The sequence below is a fragment of the Adiantum capillus-veneris genome, chromosome 28 (genome assembly GCF_014529385.1).
Source record: "Adiantum capillus-veneris isolate H3 chromosome 28, ASM1452938v2, whole genome shotgun sequence".
Lineage (NCBI taxonomy): Eukaryota > Viridiplantae > Streptophyta > Polypodiopsida > Polypodiales > Pteridaceae > Adiantum > Adiantum capillus-veneris.
In genome coordinates this window covers 32167795-32187677 of record NC_140958.1, presented here as the reverse complement: position 1 = coordinate 32187677, position 19883 = coordinate 32167795, and the positions used below count along the sequence as shown (strand labels likewise).

Genomic DNA, 19883 nt, shown 5'->3' with positions numbered 1-19883 from the left:
GACGCCGTTCAGGGAGCATGCCCCAGAACAGTTGGTATGATGAGGAATGACGGGACACTAGAGCTAGACTTCAGAGGGAGGTGCTTTTGGGGGACATCACTATCAGACAGTCACAGATTGACTTCCGCCTGGTGCGACGAAAGAAGAGGGCATTTTTGGCTCGCCTAGAGCACGATCTATACCAGCTATTCTTGAGTCAGGACTCACGTGAGGCATGGCGGCGCTTTCATGAGCACTCCCCCCCCCCCCCCCCGCCATCACTTCTATAGAGGCCTGGGGCCAGTACGCATCATCTCTGTACACAGTTCCTGAGGAGCCCCCCTTCCAGACCCCCCCGATCCATGCTCACACACATGTGCTTCCGCTGAGATGGTGAGGAAGGCCATTGACAGGATGAGGACTGGGAGAGCATATGATCATGATGGCTTAGTGGCTGAGCATTTCACGCATGCCAGAGATCTACTAGCAGAGCTTCTAGCAGTTATGTTTAACTGTGCCATGTGTGAGGGCTTGCCTGATAGTTGGAGCCTATCTACTATTGTACCTATCTTCAAGTCGGGAGACCCTATGGAGAGTGGGAATTATCGCACTATCATGATTGGACACACATTGGCACGGTTGTACGCATCTAATCTGGAGGAGCAGCTGAGAAGATGGGCAGAGAGGGAGGGCATGCGTGTTGTTGGGCAGGCAGGGTTTAGGAGAGGTTTTTCTACTCTTGACCATATCTTGACACTCAGAGCCATCATCGAGGAGGGCAAGTCGCAGGGGAGACGGATCTATTGTAGCTTTGTGGTTTTCCGCAAAGCATTTGACACAGTACCCAGAGCTAGATTGATGCGCAGATTACAGCAGATGGGAGTACCCACAGAGCTCATTTGGGGGGTCATGGCATTATGCAAGTCAGTAGTGGGGCATGTACGCACCCTCAGAGGGTCTATCCACACCAATTCACTCAACTATTGGGGTGAAGCAGGGTTGCCCGCTCTCTCCTACTCTATTTGATATGTATGTGGATGAGGTTTCTGACTACATTGAGAGGGATGGTGATAGAGGTGCACAGCTGGCAGGGACATGGATTCCACTATTGTTATATGCTGATGATATTGTGTTGATCTCCCACTCTCCGGAGGGAATGCAACGTCACCTGGATGCTTTGCATAGGTTTGCCCAGGAAAGTGGTTTGTCCGTCAACCTTGGTAAAACCAACGTCATGGTATTTAATACCACCCCACAGTGGATCAGGAGGTCAACGCCTGCATTCACATACGGCCAAGAGACAGTGGAGTATACAGATCCCTACACTTACCTTGGAGTGGTCTTTAGTGGGCCAGCATTTTCATTGAGGAAGGCAGCAAAGACTAAATTGACGAGAGCCCATGCAGCATTGGGTGGATTGGAAAGGATGTGTTCATAGGTTTAGTTTCAGGAGCCTCGGACGAAGCTCTGGCTCTCTGACACTTTGGTGGCTTTTGCATTGCTTTATGGAGTTGAGATTTGGGGACCTTCATTAGATCATCACGGGAGGACATGCCGCACTGATGGATGGGGGGACATGGAGAAGCCTCTTGTCTCTATGATCTCGCGGCTCATTAGAGCTAAGGCTTTAGTACCACGTGCTATTGTCCGGGCAGAGCTAGCTGCCCCCCCACTAGTGGTTGAGGCGCTCACCAGATCTGTCTCCTTCATACACCGCATGTGGGAACTTCCCAGAGACAGATATGCCAGCCTTGCACTTGAGTCCTCTCGACAGTTAGCCATGCAGGGAGATACAGCATGCTGGTATGGGGAGATGACATCATGGTTTCAGGCGCATGGGTTCAGCATAGACAGATTGTCTCCCTTCCAGTACTCATTGGATGCACCCTCTCTGACTCTTACACAGTCCGAGATCACTAGGCTCATCCGCCAGGACTTGACTCAGCTAGACACCAGTAGGACATGGATATAGCCAGCACAGAAGCTGGGCACGAAGATGGCTTTCTACAGAGAGCATCTTCTCCAACTTATGGAGGACGGTTTTGTGACGAGGCCCAGATACATGGACACCCACTTGTCTCATGGAATACGATGTGCTATTGGCCAGATACGCACATCTTCACACTAGTTGCGGATCGAGATTGGGAGAAACAGCGGAGTACCAGCAAAGGCCAGGATATGCCCCCCGTGTGACATCGAGTCTAAGACACAGTTGCAGTACACATGCCACTGCCCCGTCTACTACGAGATACGAGGCCGCTTCCATTGCTTGTTCAGAGAGGGCTTTGGACCACTCTCCAGAGTCATGCGGTACGAGGATCAGAGATGCCTGGGTCTGTTTTTGCTCGAGTTCCGCAAACACAGAGAGAGCTTAATGAGAGAAGAAGCTAGCCAGTCTCAGAGACAGATCACAAACATCTTTAGAGCTGCCACCGCACACCCGGAGGAACTACTACCACAGCAGAGCTCGTGCCTCACACCAGAGGCACACTGATCAATCGAGCGATCGAGTTGGGGCGATCCAAACGCCCATGACTGCAGAGGACTACACAACATCGACGGAGGCTGCATCAGAGGATTCAGATCACTTTGGCCCGACACGCACGACGCCCGGTCAGACTACTGACCCTGGAGGAGATCGATGAGATCCGCCAGCGACCGATGCTAGATCTCTTGTGATCTAGCTATCCCAGCTAGCTGCTTAGCTGACACCTAGCAATTTAGGATTCCATAGTATTTTATTTTGTCAGTTTGTCATTTTGTCATCTTGTTATTCTGATACACCCATTGTAACTTTCTGGTCTCATAGGTCACTTTGGCCTTTTGAAGACGTTAACATAACATTTCATCTCTCTCTCTCTCTCTCTCTCTCTCTCTCTCTCTCTCTCTCTCTCTCTCTCTCTCTCTCTCTCTCTCTCTCTCTCTCTCTCTCTCTCTCTCTCTCTCTCTCTCTCTCTCTCTCTCAACACAGCGCTAACCCTAGCCTCTCTTCCTCTCCCACAGTCTCCACCTGGGCGAGGGGCAGCCCTACGGGGGGGGGGGGGGGGGGGGCGTTAAGCTAAGCTTTGCCCTGCAACTCTACCCGAGCTCATCTCAACACCCTGCGGCTCTAGCGCGTGCCCTACCCAAATGCTTATCCCAGCCCGTGCAGCCCTGGCGACTCGTAGCTCTGCCCTGCTCCGGTCTCGAGCAACATTGCAGCTGTAGATACAGCCAGCTGGCCTCACCTAGGCTCAACAGCCAGCAAACCCTGTCCGCCACCTCAGCTGACCTCGAGCCCGCCGCCTTAGACTTCAACCACTCGGCTTCTTCGTTTTTGGGCTAGGTCATTTGACCCACAGGCACCAGTTCTCACGCAAAAGTTTTCTTGTTGTGGGCAGCTGCCCCCAGGAAGGACTCCTTCGCCCGCCAAGAAGCCAGAATCTCGGCTCTTGAGACCCAAATCCAAGAGCTCATTAGGGAAAATGTAGCCCTCAAGAAACGCCTACACAAGCTCGAGGTCACAAAGGAAGAAGAGAGCCAGACTCTCCTTACAAAAGGACGAGAGGTTGAAGCCTCCATTGCGGAGTCTGTCACGAAGGTCCAAAAGGAAGTCCAAGAAGTCACAGAAGGCATCACACAAAAGATCGGCACCGAGTTAAAGGCCGCCCCTCCAAGAACGCCAGCTACGAGAATCCCTCGGTCTTAAAGTGAGGATCGGAGGGCTCCCATCACCATGGTGTACCACCGAGGACACTCTCGAAGAAACGATCATCAAGCTCAATGACATCCTGCAGCCAATCACTATTGAGCCCAACACAGTCTCTTGGCTCAGCAACACAAACAGACGCTTGCCACCTGGGCAATACACACTTACCTTCAAGGACAAAGAAGAGCGGCTGAGGCTTTTACGCCAATCCCGCCTCCTCAAGGGAACGAATTTTGGATCGCTGAGGAGTTAACTACGAACCAACTCAAACTCAAAGCAAGCGAGCTCAAGAAAATGCACGAAGCTCGTAAACAAGGAAAGTGGGCAGTATATCGAGATGGGCAAGCTCTCATTCAAGATTTTCAAACTCCTAAGAAGACCCCGTTGCTACCGGCAATAGTAACCACTTAGGCTTTTCCCCCCTTGTTTTGTCATTTTGTCCCCCTCCTTCCCATTTCAGAATTCGTGGCTCATGTGCCTGATTGTATGACCCCCTTAAAAGCTAGTACTCGCACGTCGAGTCTTTACACCAACCAATTGAGTTGTACTAGTCATATGATGGAGCTACCTTTGTAATTTGTGTACTTGGTCCCATGGGTCATATTTGACCTCCGAGGACGATAATCAATCTCTCTCTCTCTCTCTCTCTCTCTCTCTCTCTCTCTCTCTCTCTCTCTCTCTCTCTCTCTCTCTCTCTCTCTCTCTCTCTCTCTCTCTCTCTCTCTCTCTCTCTCGTTCAAGTCTCGTCGGATAGATCTTTAAGGTCTCTTGGGATAGTTTCCTACGACGTTAAAATCCTCTTCTTCTCTCTCTCTCTCTCTCTCTCTCTCTCTCTCTCTCTCTCACACACACACACACAGTATACTTTATGCACGGTCTATGGGATCTCCCCAAGGACAGATACGCTCTACATGCCCTGGAGTCATCTCGACAACTAACTCTACAAGGCAATACAGCGTGTTGGTATGGATAGATGACAGCATGGTTTCAGTCGCATGGTCTCAACATGGATAGATTACCTCTGCTTCAATACTCCCTGGAACACCCTCCCTGTATCTCACACGCACAGAGATCACCAGACTCATACATCAGGATCTGATTCAACTAAATACCAGGAGCACATAATTAAGCCGACACAAGAGTTAGGCACGAAGATGGCCTTCTACAGAGAGCATCTTCTCCAACTCACGAAGGACGGCTTTGTAATTAGGCCTGCATACATGGATACACACTTATCTCATGGAATAAGATGCGCTATTGGACAGATACGCACATCCTCACATCAGCTCCAGATCGAGACCGACCGATTTCGAGGGGTGCCCGTAGAAGCCAGGATATGTCACCTATGTAACTTCGAGCAAGAGACAGAGCTGCACTACACATGTCACTGTCCGACATAATATGAGATACCCGGCCGCTTCCACTGCCTGTTCAGAGAAGGGTTCGGACCTTTTTCTAGAGTCATGAGATACAAGGATCAGAGGTGTCTCGGATTGTTCCTGCTAGAGCTGCGTAGACTTAGGGAGAGCTTGGATCTCAGAGCCTACTCATACTAGAGGTACACTGCTTGACCGAGCCACTAAGCTTGGCAGATCCAAACGTCCACAACCTCAAGGGGTCTCCCACTACCGACGAAGGCTGCAAGAGAAGATACGCATCACTCTAGCTCGACATGCAAGACGCCCAACCAGAGTACTTATCATGGAGGAGGTCAATGAGATCCGACAACAGCTGATGAGAGATTTCATCTGAACCCACAACCCCCCCCCACCTCCCCCTATTTCCTTTCTCCTTAGTGCTTTAGTGTCTTAGTGTTAGTTCTTTGTAACTTTGTAATTTCCGTACTCAGACATGGTATCAGATTCACCAATTGTAACTTTTTGGTCTCATAGGTCATTTTGGCCTCTCAAAGACGTTAAGATAACATTTCTCTCTCTCTCTCTCTCTCTCTCTCTCTCTCTCTCTCTCTCTCTCTCTCTCTCTCTCTCTCTCTCTCTCTCTCTCTCTCTCCCCCCATGGTTAGTCAGACTACTAACCATGGAGGAGATTGATGAGATCCGCCAACGACCGATGCTAGATCTCCTGTGATTTAGCTATCCCAGCAAGCGGCCCATTTTGCTTAGTTCACATGGACCAGTCTAGAATCACATAGTATATATCTTTGTTCTGTTATGTTGTTATTTTGTTACTCTGACTTTGTAAAGACCTCATGGGTGGAGGTTCCCTCCAAAACGCAAAAGGTGGAAGAGGCTGAAAAGTGGATTGAAGTTGTCAAGAAGGGGAAGGGCAAGGACATTCCGGCTACACCCGACATCATCAACAAGACACTTGAAGAGGAAAAATAAAGAAAGGTACGCGCTCTACACGTGAGAGTGACGGGCCTAAAAGATTCAAATAAGGTGGACCGAGAGGTGAAGAGCCTCATGTCAAGATGGGGGTGCAAAAGCCCTGGCACACACAAGCTTGGAGAGTGGGCAAGAAGAATGAAGGTAATGGGGAGAGTTCAAAAGAACGGGCTCTCATTTTGCGCTTTCCCTCCATGGAAGAAAAGAAATTAGGAGATGACCTTACCCTCTCATAGCTTGCACATATGAGAGAGGTCATGCCGGAGCTTATAGCAGCAAGGGAGAAGGGAAAGTTAGCCTTTTACAGAGATAGGCGAGTAGTGATTACATAGCGCCGCTCTACTTGACGGTGCGAGACCTATGGGACCACTCTCAGGATGGCGGGTTGGAACTGTAATGGTTCGTATAGACTTGATGTGGGGGCCTTTGAGGGTAGCTTCAGAGACAGACATTGTTTTCTACTCAGAGACTCATTAGGCTCCAAGACAGTTGATGCCACATATATCAGGATATTGATGGGAGACGGCTTGCCGAACATGCACCAGATCTAAGCATGGGACTACAGGATCAGGAGGTGTAGCAGTTCTTTTCAAAGAGGAGCTCCAACCACTACTGCACATAGTTCGGAGAGATGATAAGGCCAGATACATGTGGGTGAGGCTGAGGGCAGAGACTGGACATTTCTTGTACATCGCCATATGCTATTTTCCTCCCAGCACTTCAGTATATGCTTCACCCAAAGGACAGTCTCCTTACTCTGTACTTGATGATGATATTTGGGAGTTCTCCAAGGATGGAGACATCATACTATTGGGGGATTTCAATGCCCATACAGCAAGTCCACAGACAGTTTTCTATGACACCTCATAGGAAATGCTTAGAGAGCTAGAACCGAGTATATGGGGCTTGAGAGATGCTCTCACGACAGAGAGCATACAGAGTATGGGAGATACCTCAAGGAGATGACGACTACTCACAGTTTAGCCATACTGAATGGCTTACCGACCTTCCTATTATCTACAACTTTTATTTGTTTTCCACACAGACATGGGGCCAATACTGTAGACTATGTTCTGACACACCCAAGCTTTCTCTCTCACATTCAGGATTTTACAGTGGGGGCCAGGCCTATTGGGATAGCAGTAGATCATGCACTTTTGACATTATCAGTCTCCTTTGAGTACAATACATCTCACGCCTCACGAGGTGGTAGACATCCAAGATATACTTTTACACCAGAGACTGACTCACTCTATGCAGAGGAGATACGTAGACTTTTATGCACATCAGAGCCGGTATATAGGGTGGAGGAGATCACATCTATGCTGACAATGACATTACATGGGGCAGCGACAGAGGCATACCCACACACTCAGCCAGGTCAGAAATGTCGTTCTCGGCACATGCCTCAGAATAGCTAGTATGATGAGGAGTGTCGACAGAGGAGAGCTCAGATCCACGGGAGCTTGCATTGGGACTGATCACCTATAGACAGTCTCGTATTGTTACACGACGACTAGTACGATGGAAGAAGCGAGCTTTCTTGGTCTAAATGGAGCAGGATTTATATCAGCTCTTCCTTAGTAGAGATTCAGAAGAGGCTTGGCGTCTATTCCATGAGCAGTCTCCCCCACCAGTGATTACTTCTACGGAGATATGGGGACAGCATGCAGCATCATTATACACCGTACCTGGACAGCCACCACTACCAGATCCACGACAGCCATGTCCGGCTACGAGCACCTTCTTTACCACTGAGATGGTAAAGGAGGCCATTGACAGGATGAAGACCAGACGGGCACAGCATCATGAGGGTTTGGTAGGAGAGCACATTATACATGTTGGGGACTTGTTGGCAGAGATGCTTGCATGGTTGTCCAACCGTGTCATGTGTGAGGGCTTTCCTGAGTCTTGAAGATTGTCTACTATTGTACCTATCTTCAAGACAAGAGACCCCACAATGCCGGGGAATTACCGTACTATCATGGTAGGACACACATTGGCACGATTGTATGCATCCATCCTTGAGCATAGGCAGAGCAGTTGGGCAGAGACTATGGGGGTACGGGCATCTGGACAGGCTCGTTTCAGGAGGGGTTTCTCCACATTGGATCATGTCTTTACACTCAGAGCTATCATTGAGGAGGGTCGAGCACATGGTAGACGGATATATTGCAGCTTTGTGGACTTCCGCAAAGCTTTTGACATAGTACCGAGGGCCAGATTGCTGCGCCGACTTATGGAATTGGGGGTACCCACGAAGCTGATCTGGGGGATTATGGCATTGTACAATTGAATGATGGGTCATGTACGCACCCCAGAGGGGATATCTGACATAGTTCACTCCACTATCGGAGTGAAAGAGGGATGCCCATTGTCCTCTACTTTATTTGGTATGTATGTTGATGAGGTCTCTGATTATATTGACAGAGGAGGAGATAGAGGTGCTCAGATTGCAAGGACATGGATCCCTCTTTTATTCTATGCTAATGATATCGTGCTGATATCAGACTCACCAGAGGGTCTGCAGAGACATTTGGACGCATTGCATAGTTTTGCAGGGGATAGTGGATTATCTGTCAACCTTGGTAAAACCAAGGTCATGGTATTTAATGCCACGCCACAGTGGGTCAGGAGATCAGCACCTACATTCACATATGGTCAAGAGAGTATGGAGTACACTGATGCATACACATATCTTGGGGTGGTCTTTAGTGGACCGAGGTTCACACTGAAAGTGGCAGCAGACACTAGATTGACTCATGCCTATGCAGCCCTACGCGGTTTAGAGAGGATTTGTTCGCAGGTTCAGTTCCAGGAACCTCGAACAAAGCTCTGGCTCTTCGACACTTTGGTCGCTTCAGTTATGCACTACGGGGTTCAAGTTTGGGGACCATCTGTTGACAGTGCTGGATGGAGTAATATGGAGAGGCCCTTGGTATCTAAGATTTCTAGGCTGATTAGAGCCAAGGCCTCAGTTCCACATGACATCATATGAGTGGAGCTGGCTGCCCCACCTATGGAGATTGAGGCACTTACCATATCAGTATCATTTGTACACAGCTTATGGGACACCACCAGAGACGGATATGCTAGGCTTGCTCTTGAGTCATCCATACAGCTGGCATTACAGGGAGATACATCATGTTGGTATGCATAGATGAGCTCATGGTTTCAAAGACATGGTTTCAGCATGGACAGGCTGCCCCCTTTCCAGTATTCTCTTGATGCACCATCTTTGACTCTTACACGGATGGAGATTACTAGACTAATTCAGCAGGATCTTATCCAGCTTGATACCAGGAGGACATGGATAGAGCCATCACGGGAGTTGGGTACGAAGAGGGCTTTCTAGAGAGCATCTTCTCCAACTCATGACAGACAAATTTGTCACACGGCCCAGCTACATGGACACACATCTATCTCATGGGTTACAATGTGCCATAGGCCAGATACGCACATCTTCACACCAGCTTGGGATTGAGACAGGTAGATTCAGAGGCATACCAGTAGATAGTAGGATATGTCATTTATGCCATGCAGAGCCAGAGAGAGTTCCACTACATATGTCACTGCACAGTCTACTATGAGATACGGGGACGCTTTCACTGTTTATTCAGAGATGGTTTTGACTCGTAGAAAGAGTCATGAGGTATCAGGATCAGAGATGTCTCGCATTATTTCTACTTGAGATACAGAGACATAGAGACTCTCTATTGAGAGGGCATAGACAGAGAGTCCCAGAGACATTTCTTCAGTCCGAGTACCACAGAGGCAGAGGGGCCACCACCACCACAGAGCTCAGTTCCCACTCATAAACACACCAGTGGTACTCTCGTTGACCGAGCTATAGAGTTGGGGAGATCGAGACGACCACGACTGAGGAGGGGAGCCACGCAGCACCGACGGAGATTGCGGTAGAGGATCCACAAGATTCTAGAATGACACCTAGAGTGTCGATCAGGATAGACTTCATGCTATTGCTATATTGTATCATGGTGACACTTATCCCCATTTTGTACCTTTGTGGCATTATACCATTGCTCAACTTACCAGCCAACCATAGGAGTCAGTATGGAGGGCGGATTTCCCTTGCTCATCGGTAGACCATGGCTGCGACACACTAAAGCACTTCATGATTGGGGAAACGATGCCATGTGGATACATACTCCTGGATCCTCGATGCAACCCATTCGCCTAGAAGGAGGCATGGATCCCGTCGTGCAACATAGTTCTTTGTCCCTAGCAACCAGCCTTGAATTGGAACAGCCTACTCCACCTAACAGGTCAGATGATGAGGATCTGTTGGAGTGGTTGGACACTACCAAATCTCTGCCCTGTTATGGAGTCTCTATTCACTCTTTGTCTAGAGGTACACCTCTTCCAATGTTTCCACAGTAACTAAACCTAACAGGCCACCTGAGCCAGCACAAAGGTTGAAGGTCACAGAAGCTACTCCCCGTGCGCCCTTGGTGGTAGCCTTTGGATCTGATAAGCTTATGAAGATTCATAGAAGCGGAAAGAAACAGAAGTTCAACAACCTTCAACATCAGCCCCATCAAAGTATGCTTCTCCGACCAGAACAAAGCTCTCCTCTGTGTCTAGCAAACTCCCTTCACAGAGCTTCCTCAAGACCGGATACAACCAAAAAAATGTTGATTTCAAGCTTGATAATTTCCCTACTCATGCTCATGATATCTCTCTGCTCCATGTCATTCCAATCTCTTCACCTACAAGAACCTACGACCTTTGAAGTGTCATCTCCAGCCTCACCTCTCACTACCCCCTTACCCACCCCCTCCCTTTGCCCTCGCCCCTACCCGCCCCTCACACCCTCTTGCCCCTACCCACCCCTCCATTGCCCTCGCCCCTACCCTTTCCATCGTCGCCCCTAGTCCCCCTACCCACCCCTCGCCCCTTACTGACCCCTCGCCCCCCCTCCCGCCCCCTCCCTTTGCCCTCGCCCCTACCCACCCCCTCCCTTGCCCTCGCCCCTACCTAGTCCCCCCCTACCCACCCCTCCCTCCTCCCCAACACCTCACTGTGTACTACTTCTCCGGGCAAGCAGATTCGGGTATCCCTAGGTGGCTTTCCTTCTATTGGATGCTTGTTGTACGTCTAGCTATTGTTGGGAGCATCTTTTGGGTGGCCAGATTGTAGGCAAGGCTGCTCGTAGAGTGATGCTCGTGCAAATGCTAAATCAACGAGGTTCGATTGATTCTAAATCCCCATTACATCGATCATGTACACGTTGAGCTCTTCTGGATCAGTAGAATCTTGGGCCTATGCCCTCTCCCCTCCCTTATCTACTCCTTCCCGTCTAGCCAACTGCAACTAGCTGCAAAATCCTCCACTTCGGGTGCTTTGTGGGCTTTGTTAATCTTGGCATTCTTCAGTCTTCTGTTTCTACTTTCTAGTCAACTTACCTCATTGCGCAGGAGTCATTACTTCTTCGGTATATCTTGCAAATATCGACATTGCTTCATTGGTACTTCTTCCTGGGAACTCAAATCTTCTCCAAACATCACCTTCTTCAGTCAGAGCGTATTGCGTTTTTTCCCATTTTTCTTGGTGTTTCAAATGTTCTCTCTACTCTCACTGTTTTGTCTCACAAAAGACGGTGAGTGGTTTTGTTACGGGCAACCTATAGCAGGGCTACAGTGTCGCATCACTTTCACAGGACACACAGTTACTACAGTTGGTCTAGTCTGGTTCACACTGGACGAACTCTCCGGGCTGGGCATTGACGCGTGGCAGGGATACGGACGGTGGTCTAGTGGACATCGTGGCCAGGTCACCACCCTCAGTTTGAAGATAGACTTAGATGGCTGACATTTATGAGCCGTTGGTGGCTCTTTATGGTGGGACACATGAGTAGTAGCGATTGGGTCATGTTTATCATCTTCTTCATATATGGTCCAGCGTCGTCGTCTAGAGTAGCTAGTTTATACACCCAGCACATCTGTACCATCCCTGCACATCTGAGCCTCGACACCCCCATTGTACCCGTGAGTTCTAGGGCTAGAGCTGAGTATGCCGCCAAGCTTGAGTCTGTATCAATTCTTTGAGATAGTCGAGTCCATATGTTCTGGTCTGTTGTTGTGTCTCTATGTTGATCAGTTATTATCTATTGTTTCCTTCGTTTTAATTCTGTTTTCACTGAGGAGCACCCATTGTAGAGAGCACAACACACTATCCGCGCTACACTATCAACATAAGATTACGTGCAGCACAGATACCTAGATTGCTTTTATTATTCTTCCCGTGAGATGCAACGGATGTGAATGTTGAACTTTGCTCAAGATGAGGGCTCCGACCTGTGCTCAAGGGCTCCTTGTACTTACAAAAGGGAGAGCCTTCCGTTCCTTTCGTGAGAGAGTGCAAATGATCACAAACAAAGTGAAAGACACTATGAATGAAGGTGTTGAGACTGAGAGAGAGAGAGAGAGAGAGAGAGAGAGAGAGAGAGAGAGAGAGAGAGAGAGAAGAATACAACACCAAACTGTTGTCAAACCCTCCTCCAAGGGCCCCCCTCTCTATGGCGAGAGAGGTCTATGCTATTGATTGCACAAATCTAGTACAATGGTCTAGATGCAATGGACTTATCAACGATGTCGACGACAATGATGACAGCGATGAGACGGGTTGAAATCTGAAAAAGCTAGGGGGCTGAGATCTGCAAATCTACTAACTGCTGAATTCTGACACTGTGTCGGCGAGGAAGACGATGCGCTGAAAACACAGATGCTGAAATCTGCAAACACCGGGCTGAAACTGAAAACGCTGGCCACTCTGAACGTGTGGCAAGGATCTGGTGCGGGTAGGTGAGATCTGCGAGGTTTCGGGCTGAACTTGCGGAGTCTAAGTGCTGAAAATTGGAAACGCTGATGTGCTTGGGCTGAACTGTCGCCAAAAACTGCAAAACGCTAGTCACCCACAAGACAATATAACCATCAGCTCCATCATGCATAGTATTGACTAAATACCACGACATCCCTACTAACGTCGTTAGTGCCCAATACTGGGTGTAGAACTAGGTACTAACATATGCTCCCCAAGGGACCCCAACACAACACACACCACACGCACACACACATGAGCATACATCAACACAAAGTTCAGCGTGCTGAGTTTCTGTCATGACTCCGGAGATCAAGGGCAAACTCAGCCATGGGCTCATTCTCTAGCATGCTTCTTGGAGAAGGTGCAGAGTCTAGAGTACCGGCTTGTATTACATGATGCAATATAAAGAAATACCGAAAGGGGCGCCAAGGTTTGGGGACAATACTCTCTTGGGTGGAATTCCGCCACTGCGTGTCGCATGTCGTCTCTCTCTCTCTCTCTCTCAGTTCAGTTGTTATTGGAGTGCTAAAAGTTTGTTCAATCTGTTCTTTTCTATTGGCAAGTGGTGCCCGTCTTGTGACAGTGGTATCAAAGCATCAGGTGTGTGCTTTTCTCAAAGCATACCGGTCCTACCGATCCGAGTTCCAAAGCGACCCCGGACTTATTAGGCACACCCACCCTTACTTCATCGCGCATCGAACGCACTGCCGTCTTCACCGCTCATGTCTTAAAGGGCATAAGCCAAAAAGATCACTTGCAAGAGAAGGATCCAAGATTTGTTGCGAGTCACTGTTTTTCTCAAAAGATGTTGATTTCTATAGCTACCAAGCCGCACACTCGAGGACTTGGCAAGCTTTCAAGAAAAAAAATTTGCCCGAAGTTATATGGTTTTTGACATCTTCCTTCGGAGTGCAACTTTTGGCAAAGAGGGGTATCTTGAAATGCTTGCCATGGAAAACCTAGCAGATTATATCTTGAAATTTCTCGACATCTCTCAATAGATATCTCTTAATGAGTTGATAACCTTGGAGGTCCAGTGTGATTGCTATGTCTTCGGACTACCATCGCCGCCAAAGGAACACTGTCTGTCCAAGAGCTAGTGGACCATGTTGTGGTCGGCTACGACCTTATAGAAAGAACCTAACCCTAATTTTTGCTGCACATTTCACGATAGAAAGTCAATCGAGTTTTCAAGCTCAACCGATGTCGCGATTGCTTTTTAAGTTTGAATTTTGTTTGAGTTCTATTTGAGAACTTGTTTGGAGATCCTGTTTGAAATGGATGGTATTTGTTATGAACCTGTCTTGGTGCCGATTTGAATTGTTTGACTCTGGTTTTCGTACTGGTTTCATTGATTGGTGATTTTACTCCCGGGTGGAGAAGTGAGAAATACTATTTTGGTATTGTTTGAACCTCGGAACGACGCAGGCGGTTGCATGGGGAGCGTTTCGTTGTATGTTTGAAAACCTCGGAACGGTGCAGGCCAATGCCTAGGGAGCGTTTCGTTGTATGTTTGAAAACCTCAGAACGACGCAGGCCGATGTCTGAGGAGCCTTCCATTGTATGCTAGAAAACCTCCGAACGATGCAGGCCGATGACTGGGGAGCGTTTGGTTGTATGCTAGCACACCTCCGAGCGACGCAAACTGCTGCCTGGGGAGCGTTTGGTTGTATAGTCCTCTCAGCTCATGGCACGGACCTTTTTAGGTTATTTGCGGGGAAGAGTGACAAGGTAGTCGTTGAGTAGCTTCATACCGCAGACCGTTTGTTTCAGGGGAGTGCTCAATGGCGTTGTTGTCTTGTAACATTCATATGTGAGCATTTGTGTTGCATTGTGATATGCCAACTACTAAATATTCCTAATTGGATGAGATGGTCTGGGTATGTAATTTTAATGCATCAAGACACCCATGGAAGATCAATGCGGTCTGGGTGTGATGGCTAATTTTACTACGCGAGCGTATCAAGAGTTCCGAACTGGACGAAAGGAGAAGCCAACTCCTTGATCAAAAGAGCCAAAAGGAGAACCCAACTGATTAACAAAAAAAAAAACAGCGAGCTCATTGTCCTTCAGAATGACCCTCTGAAATTTTTGAGCTAACTTGAGTTGTTTCGCAGATATGTTGTACTTGCGGACGATTACTTTCTTTCAAGAAGGGGGGATGTCACAAACTGCTCACGTGTCAAAGGCCTGAAGAATGGAGCCAACTTGCAGATCATGGCCGAGCGGTCTAAACCCTAAGAAGAACAAGTAGCAGAAGAAGAAATCCTACCAACTTATGGGGACCGCGTCTGATAGGGCTCCAAGTGACATAAAGGATTAAAATAAAGCAGGACCCGCATACATGTGTTGATGACGTGGCAGTTTTTGGATTTTCCACCGACAGTGCTGACGTGGCAGATTTCCGCAAACGCGCTGAGAGTAAAACATTGAGCGCTCTGCAAATCGGAAACGCTAGGTGATTGTAGCAAAAACACTCTGCTGATATGCAATCTAAAAATGCTAGCTCCTGAAGTTTGAAAACGTTGGCTGATCTGGGAACTCCACAAAGACCAGGTTGGTCTTGTGGTTGAAAACGTTGTCTCTTGCCGGTCTTGCTGAGAAGGTGCACTGCAAGTCACTGGAACTTCTGCTGCCTCTTCTGCCAAAAAGTGCTAGCACTAGGTTTCTTTTATAGAGCTTAGCAAATTTGCCCTACCCAGTTTCCCAACAAAGTCACTTATTAATAATAAGTGAAAAATGGATAAAACAGGGAAAATGGGCTATGTGCACTGTTAAATGCTCATGATGGATACTGACTATAATGTTGATCATCATGCTGTGTGCAACCAGAGGATATGCAACTACTCTAAGTGCCACGACATGCACGGCCTACGAATAGGTTCACAGAGGTGCCAGAACACTCCCTAAGCTGATCTGAACCGTGGACCTGAAGTAGCTTGTCCACATGCACATAGGGTTAGATGTGCACGTCACATCTCGAGGTTGAGAAAGTGGAATTAAGTTAACAGATTCTCCGATAAGGAAACTTCCATTTTGATGGAAAGACTTGAAAGAAGAGTTGTCTAAATGCCTTCAAGTCAAATGAGTTTCTTGGGACTTCAATACAGTCCAGTGAAAGATATCCTGGAGGAACTAGAGGAAAGACAAAAATTTCTCCTATTGGAGTTGAGTACTCCATCTACTTTCAGACTGGGAAGGTAAGTATTGATTTTTTTTTTTTTTGAATTGAGTCTTTTAAGTTTTCTCTCGAGAAAGGATCACATCAACTAACCATTGAGCAACATTTGAAATTTTTCATTTTTCTCGGGGCAGTTTAGTTGGACCACTTTAGCTGAGGACAACTGTTTAGAAGTGAGAGGGTATCAACTTTATCTAAAGGAATTATAATTCTAAATGAATTACTGGATTTATAAGTGAGGGTTTTCTTGCTTGAGACACCAGGAAATATAACTCTACTTGAATTATTGGATTTATAAGTGAAAGGTTTTCCTTGCTTGAGACATTAGACACTATAATTCTAAATGAATTATTAGATTTATAAATGAGGGGGGTTTTCTCACTTGAGACATCCGAGTTCAGATATTTCTCGTGTCATTTAGAAAAATGGCAGAAGCACTGTGAAAGGTAATATCCGTAGGGCCATCAAGAATGGGTACTTCTACTACGTCAAATCGGATAGGTGACAAAGAGGATGGAGAAGAAGTATTTCACCATCCGAAACGGACATCTCAGATGTGTCATGGGATGGGTGACACACAGCATCGCGAAGGAGATTGTACCGTAAGTTCAAAGAGGAAGGACTAGATGATGGGTATTCCTAATGCGTCACAAGGTGGGTAACAAGAGCATCGGAAAGAGAATATTCCATGGCTGAATATCCGTAGGGCCATCAAGAATGGGTACTTCTACTACAACAAATCGGATGGGTGACACAGAGGATGGAGAAGAAGTATTTGACCATCCAGAACGGACATCTCAGATGCGTCATGGGATGGGTGACAGCATCGCGAAGGAGATTGTACCGTAAGTTCAGTGAGGAAGGACTAGGTGATGGGTATTCCTAATGCATCACAAGGTGGGTAACAAGAGCATCGGTAAGAGAATATTCCATGGCTGAAATCTGCAGCAGCATGGCTGAATCTCTGGCACTGGCTCTTCTTGTGTCAGAGAGTGAGAAAGACCGATTTTATAGCCTCTAGCAACCGGCACGATTAGAGTGGGTCTTCCTTGCAAAAATAGGGCAGAGGAGGGGGCACCGAGGGCTAGAGAGAGAAAGAAAGATTTCTTTTTCCCTGGCAAGAGAGAAATGAAATGAAATGAAATGTTATATTAACGTCTTCAAAAAGGCCAGAATGACCTATGAGACCAAACTGATACAAAAGTGGTGAATCTGTTACAAAGTCTGGGTACCTTAGAGAGAGAGAAGGGGGGGGGGGGGGGGGGGGGGGGGGGTTCTAGCTAATTTTATCTGTAGGCTGCCCACTTATCAAGTGGGCGGCCGCGCACTTGATAAAATGGTATGGCCATTTTTTCAGAAAGCAATTGAGTTTCCTCTAAACCCATCTTCATTCAAGTGCTTGCCTCATTTCTTGTGCACAATTCTAACTCAATTCGGAATTCCTCGTGACTAAGGCGTAGGAGTGAAAAAAAACAATGGGCCAGTGTTACCCCCAGGCTGCCGCAGATTTCAGCCGTCAAGATGATGCCGCCAATGACTCCCATGGCTGTCCCAAGTGCACCAAAAGCCTCCAAGACCAAGTAGGCGAATTTCATCACAAAGAAATGCCTACGGAGATTGTTTCCATCACAACAAGTTGCTGTTTTTCTCTCTTTTCAGCCCATCGACGTCATAGATGGGGGCTGCTTTACGAGAAGGAACGCAAGAGCACATCTATTTTGTGTGTAGGATTGGAAGAGAAGTTACTCTGCATAGGGATCTCCTCCAAGGAATTTCTTTCCGAGAACCAAGTTGCATTCCGAGTTTCGAGACTTCACAGGTAGAGGAAGCCATGAGCCTCTGCAGAAGAAAAGCGCTCCGTGGAAATGGAGCCAAATCAGCCCAAGGGTTTTGCACCCTGAGTTTGGGAGTAGATCCATGGATCTGAGAGCAGAGATTCCCGAGGAGGGACTTCATGTTAGGATAGCAGAGTTGATGCTAAGATCTCTGCGAGGAATAGAGTCGAAAAAGAGTTATAGGGATGTCATACCCTGAGTCTAGCAGGTGAGTTCCCGTGGTGAGAACCTTGGTTCTCGAGGATTCTGAGTAAGGAACAGAGGTTCCTAGGAATAGGGTTTTTGCCCTAAGAAAAGAGAAGCAGAGGCTTCCGCGTACTATCAAGTCTGATCTAGAACGAACATGGTAATACTTTAGGTTCAAGTGCTGGTATAAAGACTTCTCCCCAGTAATAAAGATACTCTTACAGGGGGAAGGCATCCCTTCTTCTGGTCCCAGAACTGTGTCGATCTTCTCACTCAATACATCTCTCTCTTTCTCTCTATATCAATTGACTTTGGTATTGAAACTTTGAATGGTGAAGTCTATTTATCAGAGTATATTAAATAATGTTATGCGCTCCCGTTTGTGACAAGCTCAACGGAGGCACAAGATGGAAGCTGATGAACACTGCAAGGGGAAGCTTTACCTAATGATCAGTATGAGAAACTATGGTACCTTCAAATCACTAAGAAGATAAATGATGTATCTCTCAGACTATAACTGCCAAATCATTGGAGGGTTTACAATGTTTCATAGTCACAGGGGATGCCCCTTTAAATGTCGAATCTTGAATTTTACAGGCTCTATGGTTTGTATATACCTCTGATTGTAGTAGAGCATCATACATCTGGATAAGTCTAATGTGAAATGTTGGACGAGGATGTGATGTCGGGGCTATACATCTCGGTGTAATGTGAGATATTGGGACAAGGGAGTAGAATGTCAGTGTCTACTGATCTTCAGTGTTATGTCTGGTTTGGCAGCTGTAGGCACCCGGGGGGGGGGGGAAGAGAGATGGAGCAGCTGCAGCCTGCGTGGGAAACGAGTGAATACAGATGATTTTTCTGGAATTCTACCTTGATCGTGCATACTAACCCTCACACACCTCGAAGGAATTGAAGTGAGAAGGAATGTGAGGAGACTATTGCCAATAAAGCACTTCATTTGTATAAGGACAGTCACAGATGCACTTCATCTGCAAGCGTAGCAGCACGTCATCCAAAGGAGCCTGTACACTGAAAATCAGATGGCTAAACTATTTCAAGAAGGCTTTCTGCGATTGTGGAGAGTGATGAAGCCTCATAATCAAAAATGGTTGGGCTTTTCTCCATAGTTCCTACGGAACTTAAAATGGCTAGAACAAAGTTCTTGAAAACACTGCTTATGAACAGTTTCCTGCTGTTCTTCGTGCATGAAGTGAGTACATGTGTACGTATACATGCATGCACACACACACACGCGCGCGCACGCACGCACCCTTGCACATCAAAAAATAAATCACGTAAGTCATGTGCACTTAAGATCACCCCGGTAAAAGCAACATAAGCTGTAAATCTCTGAATAATGTAGTTTTGTTTGAACCTGTTCTTTGGAGGCAAGCAATTCTGTCTGAGCTAGACTCAAAGCCTGCCGTACACCTTGAAGTTCAGACTCCAACTGGCCTATTAAAAGAAAAGGCCCAGACCCATTTTATACTGCAGAGAAGTCAGTAGACAACAGGAGATAGGTCAAAATCTTACTTTTTTCTTTTGCAGCAAAGATTTCTTGCTGCAAGTAGGTTTTTTCCGCCTCCTCAAGTCTCAGCTTTGTAGCTTCTAGTGTGGCTGCCCAAATATTTTGTTCTTTTCCCTGATCACAACATAAAAACTTGAATAAATGAGCAAGAGAACGTTACTTAGTTACATTCAGGAAAAACACACAGTTGCAAGTTTGGACCCTTAAGAGTTCCCCTAGATATTTGAGCTGTCATCATCTAAAACCTATCAGCATGGCTACAAGAATCCCAATCCTCCTAGTCCTCTTTAACTCC

At 47.2% G+C, this 19883-nt stretch overlaps 1 protein-coding gene across 4 annotated transcripts in view; it reads right to left on the bottom strand.

Moving 5' to 3' along the window:
* Positions 1–19883, bottom strand: part of ATGRIP (Golgi-localized GRIP domain-containing protein) — a 172719-nt gene that overhangs the window by 49861 nt on the left and 102975 nt on the right. For all 4 annotated transcript variants that reach the window (XR_015187007.1, XM_086504852.1, XM_086504854.1 and 1 more), the window contains 2 exons: positions 19594–19702; positions 19436–19515 (listed from right to left, as the gene is read on the bottom strand). Coding sequence is in view for 3 of the 4 variants with exons in the window: in XM_086504852.1 (XP_086360978.1) it covers positions 19436–19515; positions 19594–19702 (189 nt within the window). In the remaining variant the exon portion in view is untranslated. The remainder of the gene's footprint in view (positions 1–19435; positions 19516–19593; positions 19703–19883) is intronic.